General features: G+C 37.3%; 1 protein-coding gene across 1 annotated transcript in view; it reads left to right on the top strand.

Moving 5' to 3' along the window:
• Window positions 1-4,821: 4,821 nt before the first annotated feature.
• rasa2 (RAS p21 protein activator 2) overlaps window positions 4,822-21,415 on the top strand; it is a 47,325-nt gene continuing 30,731 nt past the window's right edge. Inside the window, exons 1-2 of the mRNA XM_026913853.3 lie at window positions 4,822-5,028; window positions 18,548-18,671. Coding sequence (XP_026769654.1) covers window positions 4,971-5,028; window positions 18,548-18,671 — 182 coding nt within the window. The 5' untranslated portion in view covers window positions 4,822-4,970. The remainder of the gene's footprint in view (window positions 5,029-18,547; window positions 18,672-21,415) is intronic.

Here is a 21,415-nt window from a genome sequence, read left to right as displayed (position 1 = left end):
CACAAAACCTGCAGGCCTCTGTTAGACAGCTGAAAAGAAATATCACCTTCCAGCACGATAATGAAACAAAGCACAAATCCAAGTCAACAAGGAATGGCTTCAGAAGAAAATCAACATTGGTATGGCCAAGTCAGAGCCCAGGTCTTGATTGCCAAATCAAGATGTACTCTGTTGGTAAACTCTTACGCAAAAAGACTGCTGTATTACACAGAAAAGGTGCTTTAACAAAAAGTTTCTATTTCTAACATGAATTATCTTTTTGTACTTTTTATATTACATTTTAAAACCAACATTATTTATATTTATGCCTCTGCCACTAGGTGGTGGCTACATAAAACATGCAGATACAGGTACAGAGCTTCAGTTTATCTCAGTGACTTTGACTGTGACATGCTCGTTGGCGCCAGACAGGCTGTTTTGTGTATTTCAGAAACTGCTAAACAGTGGGCATAGCCTTACCCTTAGACAGGTGAAGACTGGAAAAACATCACCTGGTCTTTTTCCAATATTCAACTGTCAAATTTTGCACGATTCTCTAGAGACCGTTGTGCTTTTAAAACCCAGGCGATCAGCAGTTTCTGAAATACTCAACCATGCCACGGTCAAAGTTACTGAGATCACATTCTTCCCATTCTGATGTTTGATGTGAACATTAACTGAAGCTCTTGACCTGTATCTGCATGATTTTTATGCATTGTGCTGCTGCCAGATGATTGGCTGATTGGATAATTGCATGAATGAGCTAGCATACAGGTGTTGAATACAGGTGTCAAAATTATGTTGAATACCTTAAAATGTCCCTGCCCTTTTATGACAGTTGCTATAATTATTTCATTAATTTCCTCATCATTTTACCATATGTAATTGATCTACCATTCCTATATCTATCCAATCTTTTACCTCCATCCTATTTTGTGTTTTCAAGATATTATTACCCAAAATATATCTCAATAACATGGCTGACATAAGCGTAACAGGGTTGACGACAGCAACAATGTTTAGTATATAAAACAAATGGCCCCTATGCTGCAAATATATCATTCTTTTTGCATTTTCTTATTGAACCTTTTTTAGGTAAGTATACATTTCCACATAAAATAATAAAAGCAAAGCTATTATTTTATTCAAAACTTTTTAACAGGTCAGTACAACAGACTTATTTTCACATAACGATATGATTTATATAAATAAGAATAAGAGAATACTGTATACTATTTATTATTTATTTCACTTACTTATTACTTATTAGAATCTTTAAATCTTTGGCTTACCTTACTTACACTTACTATATTTATTCCTTTAATTAGAAATGCCTTTTTCAATTGTTATAATCTCTGTTACGAAAACTGTCGAGCCTGTTACTTTACATATCAACCCTGATGCCTTGCTAAGTAACACATATGATGTCTCTGGCCTAATATCAGCCATAACTCCTCGCGAGATAAAACTCATGGGAGCTCATGGCATGGACAATGTGGATGTTTACATGCATTTCTCAAAACAAAACTGCAAAAATTTATTAAATATTTATGTATCTTCCAAAACATAGGTAACTGAGATGTTATATGATTATTACCAGTGGTTAAAGAAAAATAAAAAATAAGAAAAAGATTAAAAAATAAGGACAAAGAAGGCTGCAACACTTGAAAATGTCCCTTGCTCAAAATCATAAAGCTCAATAAAGAAGTACATTATTTTAAAGGGGAGTTTTCATCACAGAGTTGACAGCAAACTTAGGACATATCATCTAATATTGAATAATAATAATTGCAAATATAATGCAATACTTTATGAAAGAATCAGAACAAGTATGGTTACACAACAACTATTGAACTTCTTCAGATTCAGATTTTTAAAAAACTTTTATTTCTATTAGAATTTGGATGAACATGATTAAAAATGGCTTGATTATAATATTAGAAATTAATTTTATGTTTAAAAAATGACTCTCAGCCTATTAAAATGGTACTTTATTCCAGAAAATATATATAATTTATACCCAATATTTTAATTGTGTAGGTTTTAAACATTTTGTCAGAAATTATATCAAAGTTTGGTGTAGGGATTTATCAATTCCACCTAAGCTCTAAGCTGCTTGTTCAAATGGTGGGAACTTTCTTTAGGTTATGAACCAAAACATGCAAAGTTTTATGTCAAATCTTCAAGAATCCAGTCCAGCTAACTCGGTAACACGCATATGATGAACAGGCCCCAGACCCTGTTACTTAAGAACAAATCAATATTTATACTGACAAAACACATAAGCAAAACATACAGGCAGAAACAACTATTTTGGTTACATCAGTTTTCAGATTTTTTGGATAAACCACATTTCTCTTAACCTGTATTAAAATAAAAAATATCAAAATTCAACAGAAAAATGTTTATTTTGGTTTTTGTGCACTCCACACTACGGTATATGTCATTATGATACACATGTCACTTTCCTTCATAAACCTCAGAAACTCCACATTAACACATTAAACCACACTCTATTTTCAAAATTCCCACCCACTAGCTAACTCTTTCCTATCACACAACAGCTACCAAGCAGTGAGGGTGAAGACTAACACGAGACACGTGAGGCCAGCCATGACATCATTTCGAACTGCTGCTCACGCTGCGTCACAGGACAGCATAACACACTCTGGGGAAAGCACTATCTGCCCTCATTTTTGAAAAGGTCCCAATGCTCCAATACAAAGAATTCTTTGTAAGAACACCAGTAATCATCTAGAAAAGATTGAGTGTGAGTGTGATATAGTAATGCCTTACTGCCTGAATGTTCCAGTAGGTGCTTAAACAAGCCCCAGTTAGTCCAGAATGCAACAGCGAGAGTCCTTACTAGAACCAGAAGATCACCCCTCTCTTATCCAGACTGCACTGGCTCCCAATCAAGTTTCACACTGATGATAAAATACTACTATTGACCTATAAAGCACTGAATGGTCTCACACCGCAGTACCTGAGTGAACTTCTGGCCTTTTATGATCTGCCATGCCTACTTCGATCAAATGGTGCAGGCTATTTGTTGGTACCTCGAATAATGACGGCTACAGCGGGGGGCAGACAAAGCCCCACAGTTATGGAACAGCCTTCCAATTAGTGTTCAGGACTCACAGTTTCAGTGTTTAATTCACCATTTGTTTAGTCAAGCCTTTTGTGAATAGTTTTTCTTAGGTAAAGGAGCAGATCTAGAAGGTACATGGGCATAAAGTGTTTTGATAAACTAGGATGTTTGGATGCTGTTTGGATGCTGAGAGGAGATGGGGGGGCGACAGCATCCAAACGTCCCAGTTTATCCAAACACCCTCCCATCCTACTTCTGGTTGGAGTTCTCAGCAGCTGCTGAAGTGCTATGACCAGTTTTTGCACTCACGTCTCCATCAGTGAACAGTTGATAACTTCAACAAAATAGACTTCACTTGAAAACTATAATGAATTTTCATGGTTACAGAATTGCACTATTTGTCCATGTAGTACACAGTTATAGAAGGGAATTATTTATAATAAATGGACTGAAGATCTTTGGAATTGCGGCTGATGGTGCCGCTTGGGGCCCATGGAGATGGCTTTGGACAGCGATTCATATGGGAAGTTGTACTGTGATGGCTTGAGACTGCGATTGCTGTGGTAGCTTTGGGGCTGCAGTTGGTGTGAGCAGTTTTGCACTCAGGTCTCCATCAGTGGACAGTGGATAGGTTCAACAAAACAGACTTCATGTGAAAACTGTAATGAATTTCCTGGTTACACAATTGCACTATTTGTCCATGTAGTACATAGTTACAGAAGGGATATATTTATAATTGCACTATCCATTATCACCCAGATGACAGTGTGTTCCCTTTTGAGTCTGGTTCCTCTGAAGGTTTCTTCCTCATGACGTCTCAGGGAGTTTTTCCTTGCCATCTTCACCTCTGGCTTGCTCATTCGGGATAAATTCATACATTTAAAATTTATATCCTGAATGTAGTTATTTCTATAAAGCTACTTTATGACAACGTCCATTGTTAAAAGCACTATACAAATAAAATTGAACTGATAAAACTGAACTTTATAATCGCACTATCCGGTGTCACCCAGATGAGGATGGGTTCCCTTCTGAGTTTCATTCTTCTCAAGGTTTCTTCCTCATGTCTTCTCAGGGAGTTTTACCTTGCTACTGTCACCTCCGGCTTGCTCATCAGGGATAAATTCATACATTTAAAATGATCCTGAATTTATATATTTCTGTAAAATTGCTACCTTAAATATTACCCTACTGACCTGTAGTGTCTTGCCTTAAATTAAATAAACAATATCTTGAGCAAATTTATAAATTAGAAAGCTGACAAAATGATAACATGACCTCTTTCCTGGTATTTTTATGCAGTGTGATGTGTGTGTGTTCTTATAATCTCCTGGCTGTATATATTAGTATATTTTATTAGTATAAGTAATAAGACTCATACTGTTTTCTTTCACTTACCCGCACGGATGTGGTCAGTTAGCCAGCTGTGGGACAGTCGCTTAGCCGGTTAGCTGTACTTACCGAACATTAACACGGCGTGACGTAAATGAAGAAATTACACCAAAAAAAAGGGTATATTCGTGTGAATTTATTTCAAACGTCTAAACAGCATAATTCCATACTAAAAAAAAAAACAGACAGAAGTTACTAAAATTCGCACTTAATATAAAATCCCCACATCCTATCCTCCTTAGTGAAGGATGTATAATTACGCGCATGCGCGGCACCGTCCGGGTCGCGTCGCAAAATGCGCCGCTTTGTACGCAGGCGTGAAAAATGTCGCGCATGCGCAGCGCGAATCGGGTAGTGACAGCAGGCGCTCCCGAGAGTTGCGCTCAGTACTCAGTGAATGTAGCTACTGTACACGCACAGACACACATACATACACACACGCACACACACACACATATATACACACACATACACACACAGTCACTCACTCATACACAAAGCTTTGACCATGGCGGAAGAAGACGAGACGAAAATCCGGATTCTACAAAGTCTGCGAGGGAAAATCTGTAAGTGTGAAATCCTTTACCTTCACTACTTTGTTCAATATTTGTTTTGGTAGAGGGTGAAAACACACACACACACATAAAAAGTGTGTGATCGACACGAAGAGGGGCGCGGTAGGAGCAAAACACACAAACATACCGTGGGTTAAAATGAGCTAGGGGTTTGATTATGTTTATACTGACACAAATATCAACCTGATTAGGATTGGAAAAGTGTGGAAGTCGAGCTGCGCCAAGCATCAGGATGAGGAGCTGCTTTAGGGAAAGACTGAAACCTTTTAACACACACATAAAAGTTAAAACGACTTCACTTCCCCTTTTTTAAACTCTTTAAACACTACAGAAGCACTCGGCTGCCGAGCTGTGCAGCTCAATGATGAGGATTGGACGTGAATCACTCTGTACCCGGAATGAGAAACGCACACAGAAGAGAAATTCAGCAAAAACTTGCGAAATTCTGCGCACAGGAAGTCGCACTGCCTTTCAGCACTAATAAAAAAAACCAACACTTTATTTCATTTCAATCTGATAACACAGCACGGTGCCTATTTAAAAACCTACAAGGCTTTAACTACATTGCATATGGTTCTCTTCCTCCAGTACAGGTTTAAATTCTCTAAAATATCAGAATAAATCTCATTTGAGAAGTATCAACTAAGTTCAAAAAAGTTATCTTATTATTCATAATCGAATTAATAATGGGGCAACCATTAGGCATTATTGAAGAAGAAAAAGAAGAAGAAGAAGAAAACATTTAGGGGAAAAAACAATAATAGGTAAAATGATAATTAGGGTTATTTTGATCAATATCATGATTATCTATTATAAATAAATAAAAAAATTAGGGAAATCACATGATAATAGAAAACAGGCTTTTCTTGACATTGTTGTTTGGTCACATTAATTACCAATGTGTTATATCAATACAATAAGATAGATAGATAGATAGATAGATAGATATGGATAAATTCACATATTTACAATTTATTTTGGTTTCATTTAATTTGAATGTATTTATGTATTTATAAAGCTGCTTTGTGACAATGTCCATTGTTAAAAGCACTATACAAATAAAATTGAATTGAACTGAATACATTCAAAACATATGAATGAGAGGCTTGTGAATGATTTAAGGCAGCCAATAAAAATTCATCTAAAGTCACCAGTTTGTTCACAGTCTGTGAAGTGTTTTAGCACCTTTCAAAGACTGAGGCTTTCCTTACACTCCTTCAAATAAGCTGTATAAAATATGAGAAAGTGTATGAGTATGCCACTGCAAAGCAGCAACAGAGAAACATTAGAAATAGCACGGACATAAGTACAGGTCGTCATGCTGCCTTCCAGTACTAATGACGTAAGGTTTAAACAAAACATTTTGCTTTAATCACGTAATCATACACCACATCTTCACATGGTGTATATTTATTTATGCAAATGTTATTATATATTATGTGAGTTTCTACAAATGTAGGCAAATGTCCATGACAGAGAAAGGTTATTTACTCTCTTATTGCTTATCTATGATATTGAATTATCATATCACAGATTTCTTAACATTATATCTTTTTTTTATTTATTTATTTTTTTTAACAATATCATCAAACATAATTTTAAATAATCATATAGTGTAAATAAACTATTGTTCATTCTGGCATATTTTTAAAACTTTCATGGTCTGGTGAACAGATTTATGGGATTGCTTTCTCTGTGGCAATCTGTCTTCAAATCTGTCCAAAATAAGGACAGAAGACAGCTGTCCTTATGGTCCTTCCTTTCGAAAGGGACAGACTTTTTATCCTCAGAGCACAAACAGTGCCCAAAAAATGCTGCCTAATTACACAGCCCCCTGCCGAGTGCCTATATTTTCACATCATAACAATATTGTACGTGTTGAATATTATGATATACAATGTACCAATTATCACACATGTCTAATTATGATGATGATGATGATGTTGATGATGATGTTGTAGCATTAACACATTAAGAAAGTTCCATATTTAGTGTTTTGGTTTAATCTGGTTAAATTCTAGATTATTAATTTATAATGCCTACTTGTCTTATGTAATGTAGACTAATTTATGAAACTTATAGGCTATTTTACGTGCTCTTCTTACACACATTTTTATAGCCTATGCACATTATTTGCTGTTTAGTTTTTTATGTATTTTTTTTCCCCACAATCATGTAAGGAATAAATTACAAGGCAAATGCACATTACAGAATAATTTTAAGTTATCTGCAAGTGTCTTGCTATGATTTTGGACATGAAACGATGCAAACTAAGCAAACACTAAATACCCATTATAAAAATGTGGTTTAATAACTGTGCTTTGATGTGTTGGAGTTCACTTGCTGGGTGGGTTATCCATATTTACCATACCATACTACATTTTTCATCTTTTAGTGAAAAGCTTTAGGCCAGTGATCAGTAACCTAATGGATTGTCGCCAAACAATGCAGCATGAGGTTAATGATGGAGGCTGTTAGACATTTTCATTAACTCTATTTCATATCACATGCATTTTATTTAAATATTGGATTTCACTTTTTTAAACACTGCTATGTTAAGCTCACCGGTGTTAGACTAGCTCTTCATCATTGGCATTTGGACAAAATTGACTTTTATACGTCCTCTCTTGAATGTGTGTATGTTTGCATTAAAAACATTTCTCCAAGCTGTTCCAACTGGATGAGGGCAGATCCTGCAAACACTTGCAGTCACTGAGTTTGGAGATGGTTATCTGTGTAGGTTGGATTTTCCTTTCACATAAAAAACACAACCAGGCATGTGATATAAAATATCTTTTAATAGTTTTATAGTAGCCACTTCTGAATACCGTCAGATGAGGCTGTCTAGGTGTGCAGCATCACGTTTGTCACGTTCACAAGGCAGCATAAGGGTCTAAGGGTCCCTATTTTGGAGCATATGTGTCCTGTTCAGAGAACAGAATTTAATAGTTTTGTTCATGAAAAACATGGCAGTTAGGATTGTCACTCTGACTGGGGATCACGCAGCATCAGATCATGAGCAGAAATCGTACGTTTTAATTAGGGATGTGTCAATACAGATACTGATCTCGGGTAATGGTCCAACACCGTGCTCATTTACTCATACTCATAATGCTCTGATACCAACATCCGATATGATGTGAAGTAAGCATAGTGTACATTATTGCATTAATGAACAGACAACATGAAATAACAGTGATCTGGACGTATCACAATTAATGATGGCAAATCAAACCAGACTGCAAACTGTACAGTACGAGTAATCCTATGAAATATCTTATGATGTTTGAACAGTATCTGTAATAGAGAGCTTGAGGATGGCTGACCTGAGTACGGAGAGCATGCTCAGAGCAGTGAGCGTGGTCACTAAAAATGTGCGCAAGGAGCCATTAATTGTGAGCACACAAAAGTATTCGCAAACATGGGGCATGCAGGGAAACGTTCGCACGTGAGAGCACTTTAGTTCTGTGAGCACTGAGACATCGGCACTTCCTTTCCACTCTCTTGTCGGCGTCTAAGCTTTGCTTGCAAGTCAAACTCAGGTTAACCATCCTTCCCTGCTCTCTTAAAGATACCGTTTAAACACCATAACATAAATGTAACTTAAAACATAAAAAACAAGGAGTTAATTGCTAGCATAAACAGAGATACGTTTTTTTAATTATTATCATCATTTTGAGTATGCAGAAACAATTCCGTATGTAATCGTGCAACCCCAAAACAATGTCCATGCCTGCACTTTCCATCTGTTTTATAATCAGGAACATCTCTACCTCTATCACTGATGGTGATAACACGGTGTATTGGTGTATTATAGTTGGTTGGTGGTGATGGTGATGATGGTGGATACTCTTTTATATGTTGGGTTGATGCACTTCCACATATGCAGTGAGTGTGTGTTTTAGACTGTCAGTGTGTCTGTTTGTGTCGGAGTGTATGTGATGGTTGTTCAGAGAGTTTGTTGCTCATTACAGCGTTACTGATTTATGTGTTAAGCCTCAATCTTTGCCCCTCTGAGTTAACCATCTGCTTCATAGTGAACATTTTCCTTATTGCTCTGATTTTCCGTTATATTTTTGATTACATTTACATTAAGGTTAAATCAGTACTGACATTTTCCTATACGCCCTTTAGTATGCTGGTACATCTGTACATCTGTCTATATCAATCACTTAAAAGACAAAATCCGTTCTTTCAATTCTTTCATTAAAAAGAAATGACTGCTATCAGCTTCTGAACGTCTCCTGGTTTTCACCATTGTGGGGGAAAATATTATTACCAAATAATATTATGTTATATATAGTAGTTCCAGCTATAATCCAGCTATAATCGATTGAAATACTGAGCTTCAAGTCAGAAATATGTCACAAGGTAAATGCTTCTTGATTTCCGTTTCCTGTTGTCTTTAATGTGTGTGTTTATGTGGCCTGTGGTGAATAGAGTGTGTCAGTGTATAATGAAAGTGTTTGTATCACCATTATATCGGCATTGTTGTTGAAGTGTGTATAGAGTGTTCATGGCTTGGTGTTGAGTGTGTGGCCGTGTGAAATGTTGATTCAGTATTGAACTGAATGAGAGTGGTGAATGGCTCGTGTTCATTCACAAAATCACCTTAGAGTTTCATTATGAGCAGGAAAGGACTCTCTATTAACACCCCTAAGGTTAACCTGTATCCCTCTCTCAGGCAGTCTGTCTCTCACATTATAGCAACGCATCAATTAGTTGAAAATTCAGGACTCACTTTCACATGGTTCAAGCTCAAGGGCTAGGCTAAAAGGCTAACACTGACAGTGGCATTAGTAGCTCATTAAAGACCTGAACGGGGCCGGCATGCGTAAAGCTTCTGAGACTTACTCTTAAAATTGTCTGGAAGTAAAAATGTGTTATTAAATTTTTCGGAGCAACTCTTAGAGAGAGGAAGGAGTTAAGCCTAAGTGTAAAGCGTAAGCATGAAGTATGACAGTTGCATCACCATAAAATTGATCAACCACATCATAGTGTGTGGTTGAAGTACACACAAAGTAGGTTATAGGCAACAGACAATCATACTAGTGCTGGATTCTATCTTATAGTTAGAAATAATAATAATAATAATAATAATAATAATAATAATAATAGCTGTAAGCAGCGATTAAGGGGGCCAAGCACTTTCGGGCCTCACCCCTTAGTGACAGAGGAAGACCAGAAGCCACTGGGACTATGAGTGGTTGTTCCCAGGGTGATACACTATATTTGATGGCAGTACGTCAAAGCTGTTGCTGAGATATTGCCTCACTTCCTTTTTTCAGTAGCCCTCCCTAGTTGCAAATGAACTCGAAGCCTGTCTGAAAATATATTGCATCGAGATTATATCAAATTTGAATTTTGTGTATCATTACACCCCTAGCATTTGTATTATATTTACACATTTCGTAATGTTTACATTTTTGTAGGGCAAAAAAAAAATCCACATTCACATAGATATTCACAATATCTCAGGTTCTACATTTATAGGTAAGTGTAATGAAGTTATGGATGTGCCTGCTGCTTAATTTTAATATTCATATATCTGTAAGAGTTAATGAACAAGAGTTGACTGTTATGAGAAGAAAAAAGTTTTTAGTGTGGTGTAATCAAGTATCGTTTTTTCCACTGCAATTAAACCTTCTTCCTGTCTGTCATGGTGATGCAAATGTTTGTGTTCGACAGATGTAATATTGAGAAATAATGAACCGAAATGCAGAAATATTAAACGCACAGCAAAAGCTTTAATGAATATAAGCTCAACATTTCAGCCTGTACCCTGCTGTAGCAGCGCAGGCGATTAAAGTTAAATATAATTGAAAGTTTGAAGAGGTAATTGGATTAAAGAGCTTTGTGTGATCACAGTGGTAATGACATTTATATGAATTGGTTATATTTACTAAACCGTAAATGAGACATCATTTCAATGCTGCATTTCAGGTTGCAAGGGGTCATTTTCAAAATGTATTATGGTCTCTTTTTTTAACCCACAAGCTTCGTATCTGATCAGTCGCCCTCAAGATCAGTCGCCCTTTTTTGTTTTGTTTCCCACCTTTAACTGGCATTAGTACACCACTGTCCGGGATCAAAATACTGCCAGACACATTTCTTGTTCATTTTTTTCACTAAAGTATATCTATCTATCTATCTATCTATCTATCTATCTATCTATCAATCACTGTAATGAATACCCGAATAATGTTTTCAGTATTTGAATACTGGTGCCTTAAACAATTAACCTGGGAATTTGATTGCCAGTGCTCATCCCTAACTGAAGCCTGGCTATATAAATCATGTTGCCTGATGTGCAGCAAGAGCACTGAATAGTTTGATGTAATTTAGGTATTAATAATTAAATATAAATGAAGCAAATCAAAGTTCATTTGCAACGGTTCTTCTTCTTTTTTTTTTTCTTTTTTTTTTTAGTTTTGTGGCAGCTACATCTCAAATAATGTTATAATAGAAATATATTGCGCTGTGTAGGTATTACAACACCAGTGTTATTCTATACAGTTACTAGGAATCCATTTGGCACAGCTTCAATTCTTCTTGCCTGAATTTGGTTTAAAGATGGTGGATGTTTATGTTGATCTCTTAAAATTGAGCTAAACATCAGAGACAGAAAGACTTTATTATGGGTGAATAAATTAAAATGTATCCCAAGCCGTTTGTTTCATGCTAAAAGTTCTTTGCTTTTATGCCAGTGTCTACGAGTACCGATTGTATACAAATAGAGTATGATGCTGATGTTTCAAATGCTATATCTGGTAAGTAATTTAAAATTTAACACGTGTTTAAAAGGGATATGCCAACTAATTCATGTACCGTTACAGACGACATATTCTAAAAATGTTAAAAAGCCGTGTTTGTCTAAGAGGAGACGCCTGATTATGATGTGTTGTGCATTGATGCATGAAAGAAACACAGTGCATGTAAGAGTCATTCATGCAGATTTATTTCCGGCTGCTACAGCTGTGCCTTCAGCCGTCGATGCTTAAAGTCCCTATTGGGACTGAGAGCAATGTGTGTGTTTTGACAGCGTTGTTTCCTGAAGGCACAAATGAACTCTGCTTACTTTTTCAGGTAGTGTATTACCTGTGCAGCGCATTAGTGGTATTGGTTGCTACAAAGCGTTGTACTCTTCCGTTGCTGCAGGCTGTCCCTTTAGATTTTACAACAAAATCCCCAGTCTATCTTCTCCTCATCTCAGTAAACTATTCTGATGAAATTAGAACCACGCCGGAGATGAGATACATCTAACATCACATTCGTGCTACAATTTCCACACCCTGAGGCATTTTAAAAAAGGTTTTAAAAAAGTCCTCTCAGTTTTTTTCCTCTCAGTTCTAAATAATCTGAACCTCATCACTAATAGAAATGTGATTACAAATTTAGCCAGATTAGCAATTTTAGCATGGTGTGGTTAATAGCATTAGCAGTGTGTGATTAGCTACCTCAGCATTATGTGTTTAGCCTGTGTGATAGGCAACATGTAGTCTTGTGTTGGTGGAAACATGAAACTTGCTGAAGTAGTTAAATGAGCATTGCTTGTTTAGCAAAATGAACATCACTGGATTAGGAGTGCTAGGGTTAATTGGCTAGTCAGCTCTCCCCTATGACATAACAACAAACCAGGGAGGGCGTGGGCTAACATGTGCTACCTTTGAGACATGTGAAACCAACTACCACATCTTTTCGTACTGCTGTTCATGCTGTGTCACAGGAGGAAGGCGCTGTCTGCCTTCTTCCACATACATGAGCTTACAGGATTAGCTAGTGTCACTGTGATCGACAGGGGAGAGAGAGTATGTCACGCCTCCCACCCAGAGACCACAGACAATTTTGTTCTCTAGACTCCAGTGTATGGATGGCTGTGAAGTCACTGGGATTCAAACTTGCAAGCTCTCAGTGATAGAGTGAAAGCTTTTCTGTTGCGCCACTCGGGGAAAAGAGACACCCTCTGTCACCTTTTTTTAAACCCCGATCTCATCATTTGCCAATTCATACCCACTAGCTAACTCTCCCCTGTCACACAACAACCAACCAGGGAGTGTGAAGGCTAGCATGTGCTTCCTCCAAGATACTAGCCCAAGTTATCAACCAATTTTGCATGCTCAAAAAGTCACTAGAAATCACAGGATGATGTCATACCTATTCATTAAATTGTCACGATCATTTGCATATCAAAAAATCGAATAAGGAAGCCTTTTGGAAGGGGCTTGGAGTGGAATAGAATAGTTTCATCAGAACAAAAATAAGGAAGGAATAACAAAAAACAGACCAGGGTGGTGTGATGCAGAACATTGCACTTTTTAACAGTTTATAGTTAAATTTAATGCTGTGGAACGTTTGTGAGACAAGTTAGTTCCTATTATCACTTATTTTATAAAACCATAAACCATAACCAAGTCATTCATTCACCAGCATTTCCTTTTTGTTCTTTGTTAAACACCACTTTTTTATTAATCTGTTTAGTCTATAGTTAGTCTTAGATTATGCAGAGTGTCTGCCATACAAGTCCCTGTGACTGAGCTGTTATTATAGAAACAATAATACATCAGATAGAATGCATTAATGTAAACCTATTGTTTATGTTACAGCTGGAACTACTGGCTAAGCCTTGCTGTTATACAAAATTAATCCACACCAACTGACCAATCAGATTTGAGAATTCAGCCACACTATGGTCATGGCAACAAAATCTAACTATTTACAGGTTTATACTATACTGGGGAAATACTGTAATTCATATTGAGAATCACTGAGAAAAGAGTTTAAAATTAAGAGCAAAGAAGTGTGCAGGTGGGACAAACAATGGTGATCAGTGATCAGTCATTGGGAAGAATGGTGATCAGTGATTGGTCCCTGGGAACCATGGTGATCTGTGGTTGATTGTAGGGAACAATGGTGATCAGTGATTGGTCACTGGGAAGAATGGTGATCAGTGATTGGTCACTGGGAAGAATTGTGATCAGTGATTGGTTGTAGAGAACCATTGTGATCAGTGATTGGTCTTTGGGAAGAATTGTGATCAGTGATTAATTGTTGGGAAACAGTGTTGATTAGTGATTGGTTACTGTGAACCATGGTGATCCGTGATTGGTTGTAGGGAACAATGGTGATCAGTGATTGGTCTTTGGGAAGAATGGGGATCAGTGATTGGTTGTAGGGAACAATGGGGATCAGTGATTGATCATGGGAACAGTGGTGATCTGTGATCATTAGGAAAATAGGTTCACACAAGTACAACTCAGTCAGGCTTTACTCACTGGTTGTGACACACACACACACACACACTCTCTCTCACACTTAATCATATCTAGGGGCAATTTTTTAATCCTAGTGAATCTACCTATCTTTCAGCTTTAAATGAGCTTAGAACACATTGTGATTCTCAGCTGTTCTAGAATTTTCTAACTATTACAATGGAACACTGGAGTTCTACATTCTAGAACCCTTTAGATTAGAATGAGAACTCTCTGCTCTAATGTGGCTATAGTAGTGTGTGTGTGTGTGTGTGTGTGTGTGTGTGTGTGTGTGTAACTTGTTTGTTCAGGCTTTGCCCTCTTGGTTTGCGTACACTTCCGTTGCTATGCATACAGTGGCACATGTTCGTTTCCCTCCAGATCGCACCTGTGTGTGCGTGTGAAAGAGAAAAAGACTGAGATACTGAGATAGAGAGTTAACTGCAGGGCATTGGTTGCTGTCTACACACTCCCTAAAGCTTTACTTGTGGGAGATTAAGCTTCCTCTGTGCATGTATATGACATCACACAATCAACAGTGTCAGAAAGGTATGTACTGAGGAATGTTTTGTGTGTGTCCTTGTTTGTGTTTGCGCGTTTGCGCGTTTGTGTATGTTTGTGTGTGTGTGTGTGTGTGTGTGTGTTTGCGCGTGTGTGTGCGTTTGTGTATGTTTGTGTGTGTGTGTTAGCATAGATTGGTTTCTCTTCTAGAATTACCTGGAATAGAGAACTGTGCTTGCATAGACAGGGGCATGAACTGAAATTATGAAACTCTAGTATCATTACTATGTGTGTGTGTGTATTAGGGGTTGCATAGACTAGTCAACTAGTCCATTAGTTGCAGAATACTTCAACTATTCGGGCGGTGGCGAAAAACAGCACCGCAGACGGTAAAGAAAGCAGCTAATTGTTGAAAATATTTCCGACTAAAGGAAATTAATTCTGCAATCAACTGCACAAGATTATGCAGGGAGAACTCTTTTTAAAATTTCTTTTGCTTTAATGGCACATTAGCACTTTAATATCATTGTACCTGAAGTGGACTTGTTTTCAGACCAAGGCCGGAGTTGGACATGGCATTCAAAAAAAAACCCTCCCAGATGCTGCTGTAAACATCGCAGCCTCCATCAATAAAGAAGCGAGGATCTCATCATCATTTAACTATAAGGAGTTTCCACACCACATCTTCACAAACACATTTTTAGAACTGGTATGTCCTTAAATCGTGTAACATGATGCACATATTTCTTATTTTGTACAGATATTGCACCAACTTGGGGTCCCTGGAGGATTACTGGTTAGGCCACGGTGCTCTCTCCGCTGTGGCCCGGGTTCGAATCCCGGCCAGGGAACAAACCCCAGCCACTGGGGCTGCACATGACATTGCACTCCAGTGCCGGTCCCAAGCCCGGATAAAAAAAAAAATAAAAATTGGGCAGGGTTGCATCAAGAAGTGCATCTGACGTAAAAGCAGTGCCAAATCAAAACATGATCAGTGATTCATCATGGCGACTGCTAACGGGTGCAGCCAAAGAAAGAAAATTGCACAAAATTATTTACTTTTATAGCCTCAAAAAATCGACAAAGCTGGAAAAATGTAATTTGAAACCTATGAGTGGCTCTTAACTGACCTGCAGTTTTACGTGTTCTTTACTGCACAGATTAAACAGCCTAAAAATAGTGATGTCCTGAAACAGTTTTTGCTTTCATTTGTTGACTATTTTTTCAGATTGCAGGTCGACTAGTTGTCTTTTCCATAGCAAAAGCAAAAAAACTGTTTCAGTGCATTGCTTTTTTTTAAAAAACACTTGTATTTGTGCAGTAAAGAACATCCACAATATATGATATTCACAATATAGTATATATACAAAATATATGATATTCCCAATATACAATTTTCGAATTATACACACATATATATTATAATATACACACAATATATTATATTCCCAATATGCGATATTCACAATGTTATATTGATTCTTGAAGACATTTCTACTGAACATGAAATGCATTACGATACATAGCTTACAAACTGCTAACGAACTGCCAGCAACTCAGCAGTGTCTATGTAATGTCTTCAAAAAATACATTTTTAATTGTTCTCATCCCTAGTGTCCAAGTAAGAAATGATACATTATACATCTGTGTGTGGACACTTATATAGAAGTGAACTCTAAGGCCTGGACATGTAGTGCACTACTCAGGGTGTAGGAGCTTTTGTAGCCCGAGTGATATCAGATCAGCTGGCTGGCTTTGTATTTGGCTTTTTATTTTTTTTTCCAGTTTTTTTTTTTTTTTCCAAATATCACAGCCTTTCCTGCAACCAACATACTCCATTAAAGTGTGTGTGTTAATTACTTGTATATGTGTAATGTGTTATGAATAAGGCTGATGTGACATTTGTTATGTGTGTGTTTGTTATGTGTGTGTGCACGCATGTTTTTTCTGAATCAGTGTTTTGCTGGAAGCCGCAGTGCATTCTGGGAGGAAGTGAATACTTCTCGCCTTTAACCACATCTTACACACGATGCAGTTTAATACACACATCTGTGTGCACGCACACACATACACACACATACACATAATAAGAATATCCGAGAGTTTTGACAACTGCTTTTATGTGACAAAACCTGCAGCTTTTATAAAACAACCTGAAAGAGCCAAGCGATTTCCTTTTGGTTACTGAGGTTAGGATTAGGGTTAGGTTTGGATATATATCCCAAGCTCTTGCCCGGTGCTCCAGCGCGGCCATGACCAGGATAAACTGTTACATTATTATATCAATTTCTCCATTGTGAAACTTTCTTAAGCAAAGAAAATCACGAGGAAGCAATATCACTACCAGAGAAATGTAAAAATCAGCTTCAACTTCCTATTCACTGTATACGCTCAGTACCTGTGTAGTGATCTATATGCTCAGTAAGATTGCATTTGAGATTAAGTCACACAGAGTTCCCAGGTCCTCACCTATTAATGGTGCATAAGCACAGTTATGTGTGTGATTATGTGTGTATAAACCTTTCAGCTCAAAATATGGAATTTAAAACAAATGTTTGCTCAGATTTGTGTGTACGCCATGTATATTTATGCACAGCTTTGACCATGTGTACACAAAGCACTCAGGTGGAAAAATGTGTTTGCTTATAAATCCACCATCATTGAATGAGATTGTGCTCGCAGTGCTGAATGCCATCGTTTCTCTTGGCTCATATGATCTAAATCCCCTTTATGGCATTCGTGTTGCCGTTATATTTACATTTTCAGCATTTAGCAGACACCCTTATCCAGAGCGACTTACAGAAGTGCTATCTAGTTTCTGTAAAACACACACATATCCTCATGCTAGTTCGCTAGGTGAGGGACTAAGAATAACATCAAGCTAAATCCCTATTCGGGAAGACATGAAAAGATAATATGCAAGGGATTTTTTTTTTTAATTCCCTTTAAAAAAATAATTTAATTAAGCGCTTGGTGAAGAATTAGGTCTTTAGTCTTTGTTTGAAGACCGCCAGTGACTCAGCTGTTCAGACAGCCAGGGGGAGTTCATTCCACCAACTGGGTGCCAGGACAGAAAATCATCTTGATGTGTGTCTTCCTCGTACTTTGAGGGATCGTGGTTCCAATCAAGGCGTGCTAGGGGCTCAGAGGAAGTGAGCTGCAGAGCGGGGTAACAGTTATAGCACCATCAGACAATTAGTTTGCTTAACACTCAAGAGTTTTGATTTTTTTAACGAATGTCCATGTATGTAAATTTGTTAAATTATTACTGGAAAATATAGTCACGAAAATATTAAACAGCAAACTTCTAATCAAATCAAAATCTCTGCTTCACAAAAAGTTTCTTTTGTGTGTGTGTTTCCAAGTGGCGCTAACAAAATTTCTGAGTTCTTTTGTTTAGGAACTCTTTGAAGAGTTTGAAGAGTTATGGCCTACATGCCATATATGGTTAATTGTGGACATGTCTGTTTTTAAATGAGCAATGACATGGAGGTTAAACACAACTGGTTAAACTTCATTACTTACTTGCATGCGTGGCCTTATTTAGGACTTATCTGTGTGATGTTGGTAAATGAGGTCCTTGGTGAAACATGAAAGTTTGCCATTAATGATATGCAACTATTTAAAGTGGTTTCCTAACATCAAGTGACACAAGGGTTTAAATGGTATTTAAACAGTGAAATTTGTTCTAGAAAGTGATTTCTGTGTTGAGCTGAAACAGTAAGTTTGCTCATATTGTTTGTGTGTGTGTGTGTTTTCAGGTGAAGGCAGGAACCTAGGTATCGGTTCTGGATCAAATCGTCTCCGAGACATTGGTACATTTTGCACCATCAGTCTGGACCAGGAGGAAGTGTTCCGCACTAAAGTGTATGACAGGAGTCTGAGGTGAGACGCGTTCAGGACGAGGTTCTGGCTTAAAAGCCTCTTTACAGTGCACCATGTATTTCATACCTTATGCAGTACTTATATAGGAAGTAGGAAGCTGAATCACTAAAGCCAGTATTTCATATGCTAAGTAGTGTATTGTGTACACTGTGAGTACACACACACACACACACACACACACACACACACACACACACACACACACAGAGTAAGTGTATGAATGAATCCCAGTTTACTGTGTAATAGAGTTACCTGGTTTTGTCAGGCAACTCCTGCATCTCTCTCTGTTTCTCTCAGTCTTTTACTGTCTCTCTCTCTGTGCCTTTCTCACTGTCTCTGTCATTCTATCAGTGTTTCACAACAGTGTGTTGTTCTCCGTGCTCAGAGGATTGTGACTCAGGAAGTGTTTCCACCCACGCGTTCCTCTCTCTCTTTCTGTCTCTCTATCCATTTCTGAATCTCGCTCTATCTCACTCTCAGTTCAGTCTGATTCAGGGTGCTTTATTGGCATGACATATAATGGATTGTATTGACAAAGCTGACTGTCTCTCAGTATTAGTCTGTTTGTCTTCGGTCTCTATCTATCTATCTATCTCTGTCTCTTTCTCTCTGTGTCTTTTTTTTGTCAGTCTTTCAAAATCTCTCTGGCTCTCTTTCTGTCTCTCTTTTTTTCTCGCTCTGTCCCCTTCTGTTTTGTGACTTGCTTTCTACGTTTGCTGCACAGTTTGAACCTTTTTCCACCTGTGATGTGTGTGTGTGTGTGTTTTCACAAGTGCACGCATGCGTGCTGGACTGCGTGGGCTGTGAGTGTGTAATGTGTTGCATGTGTGTGTGGGCGGATGTTCGTTCTCGTCTGCAGTATGTGCTGAGGTATTCGACCGCACTGACTCCATACGCACACGGTCACTCTCCCTACTCTCCTAAATCTGTAGTTTTGTTATTACTGTTATATATATACATATATATATATATATATATATATATATATATATATGAATGGTTGAAGCCATTACTTTGTATCTAATATACGTCATCCTAAGTGGTTTGTTATTGGCCAGAAAGTGCACTACATTGGGTGTATATTATATTTTATACATTATATAGCAAATATAGTTCTGAATCCTAAATGTCTCTTAACTGTACAACTAGCATTAGGCTTGTGTGATATAATGATTATATTGTCCCTACATAATATTACATTGCCATAATATCCAGTGATGTTTATATCAATTATATTATATTATATTACCAGTCCTACCAACCGTTACACACTTGGCATAGGAATCTTTTTCCGTCCAATAAAATGGGAAATGAGCCAAGTGTTATGAACTCTCCGATATTAACAGACACTTCCAGGAAGCTGCATCCCCTTTTCCCCAATCTCATGTGCTCTCGATTCCCGTGGGGATGCTCACTCAGGCTTACTCACTTTCTGAGTAAATGGAGAATGTTCTGAGTTTATTAATGTGGAATAAAATTTATCAGTATATCTTAGACTTAGCTAGCATTAGACTGGAATTTAACATCAGTTATATTTACTATAGTTATTAGGGATGCCTCCACAAAAAAAAAAAAATCTGCCAGAAGAGAAAAAAAGGATGAAGATTTTGGCTCAAAAAAATTCAACAGCCATACAACGAAGTGTCAATTTTTATACTTTACAAATAATGTTAATGGTAATGATAATTAATAAGTGTTTAAATGCACTGTTTTGTTTTTTTCTTTTTGAACGGCGCTCTCCTGTGCTTTGCTGCTCAACACTGTAAGCAGCTTCAACAGTAAAAATGTCAGCCATGTGGACAGAAGACAAGTGATATCTAAAAGGATTATATCGAAACTGTGTATTACTGCAGAATCACTTAAGAATCCACTATCTGACTGATATTTTTGTAATTGCCACAGTTCCTGACTGTACAGCCAATAATATTATTATGCCTCTCCTACTCTCCTTAAACCTGAAATGGTGTAAATGTGCATTTTCCTGTCTTTCCTGTTCTAGACGATTAAATCTTTTATCATGATATTTACAAATGGAAAATCATGATCATGGAAAATTCAAAATTCATAAAAAGCTAAATACCAAATGGGTCTCTGTTGGACACAAAGTGCACATAATGTATATAAGCACTCATATAGGTAGTGAGGAGCTGAATCCTCAATGCTTCCCAATGAAACATAAAGCTCCTCTTTGACTAAAGCTTTGTGTATATAAAAACACCCGCAAAACTATGTACGCTGGTTTACTAGCACGGTCTATGGAGCATTGCGTCTGTAAAGCAAAATAGCATTTGTTGTTGGGTTTCATGTGTTTTCATTAATGAATATGCAAATTGGCACATTTTTACCTAACAGTTTTTAAACAAGCAAATTGATTAAGCATCTTCAGTGTGATTTACTAAGCCTTAAAGTCACTTTAGAGCCGTAATTGCCTGTGCAGTTTAACACGACCAAAAAGCAGGAGTCCATTTTTCAGTCCATGCCAGTCACTTGACTAAGTTATACCATTTTTAGACTCATTTTTAATGAGAAGGTTTATCAAGGTTATGCCTCAGTATGTTAAAACGAGCAGGAAGTTTGTTAAAATCATGACAACATATGTTCACGATCCATTTGATAGCAGCAGGATTCAACCTCTGAACAGTTTTAATTCACACACACCTTATGAACAAAACATACACTGCTTTGTACTCCATGTGCAGTTATGTATGTGTGGCAAGATTTAGTTTCAGTTTTACTCTTCTGGA

The sequence above is a fragment of the Pangasianodon hypophthalmus genome, chromosome 6 (assembly GCF_027358585.1).
Source record: "Pangasianodon hypophthalmus isolate fPanHyp1 chromosome 6, fPanHyp1.pri, whole genome shotgun sequence".
NCBI classification, from domain to species: Eukaryota; Metazoa; Chordata; class Actinopteri; order Siluriformes; family Pangasiidae; genus Pangasianodon; species Pangasianodon hypophthalmus.
The sequence above is the reverse complement of the archived record's forward strand: the minus strand, read 5'-3'. Positions and strand labels throughout refer to the sequence as shown.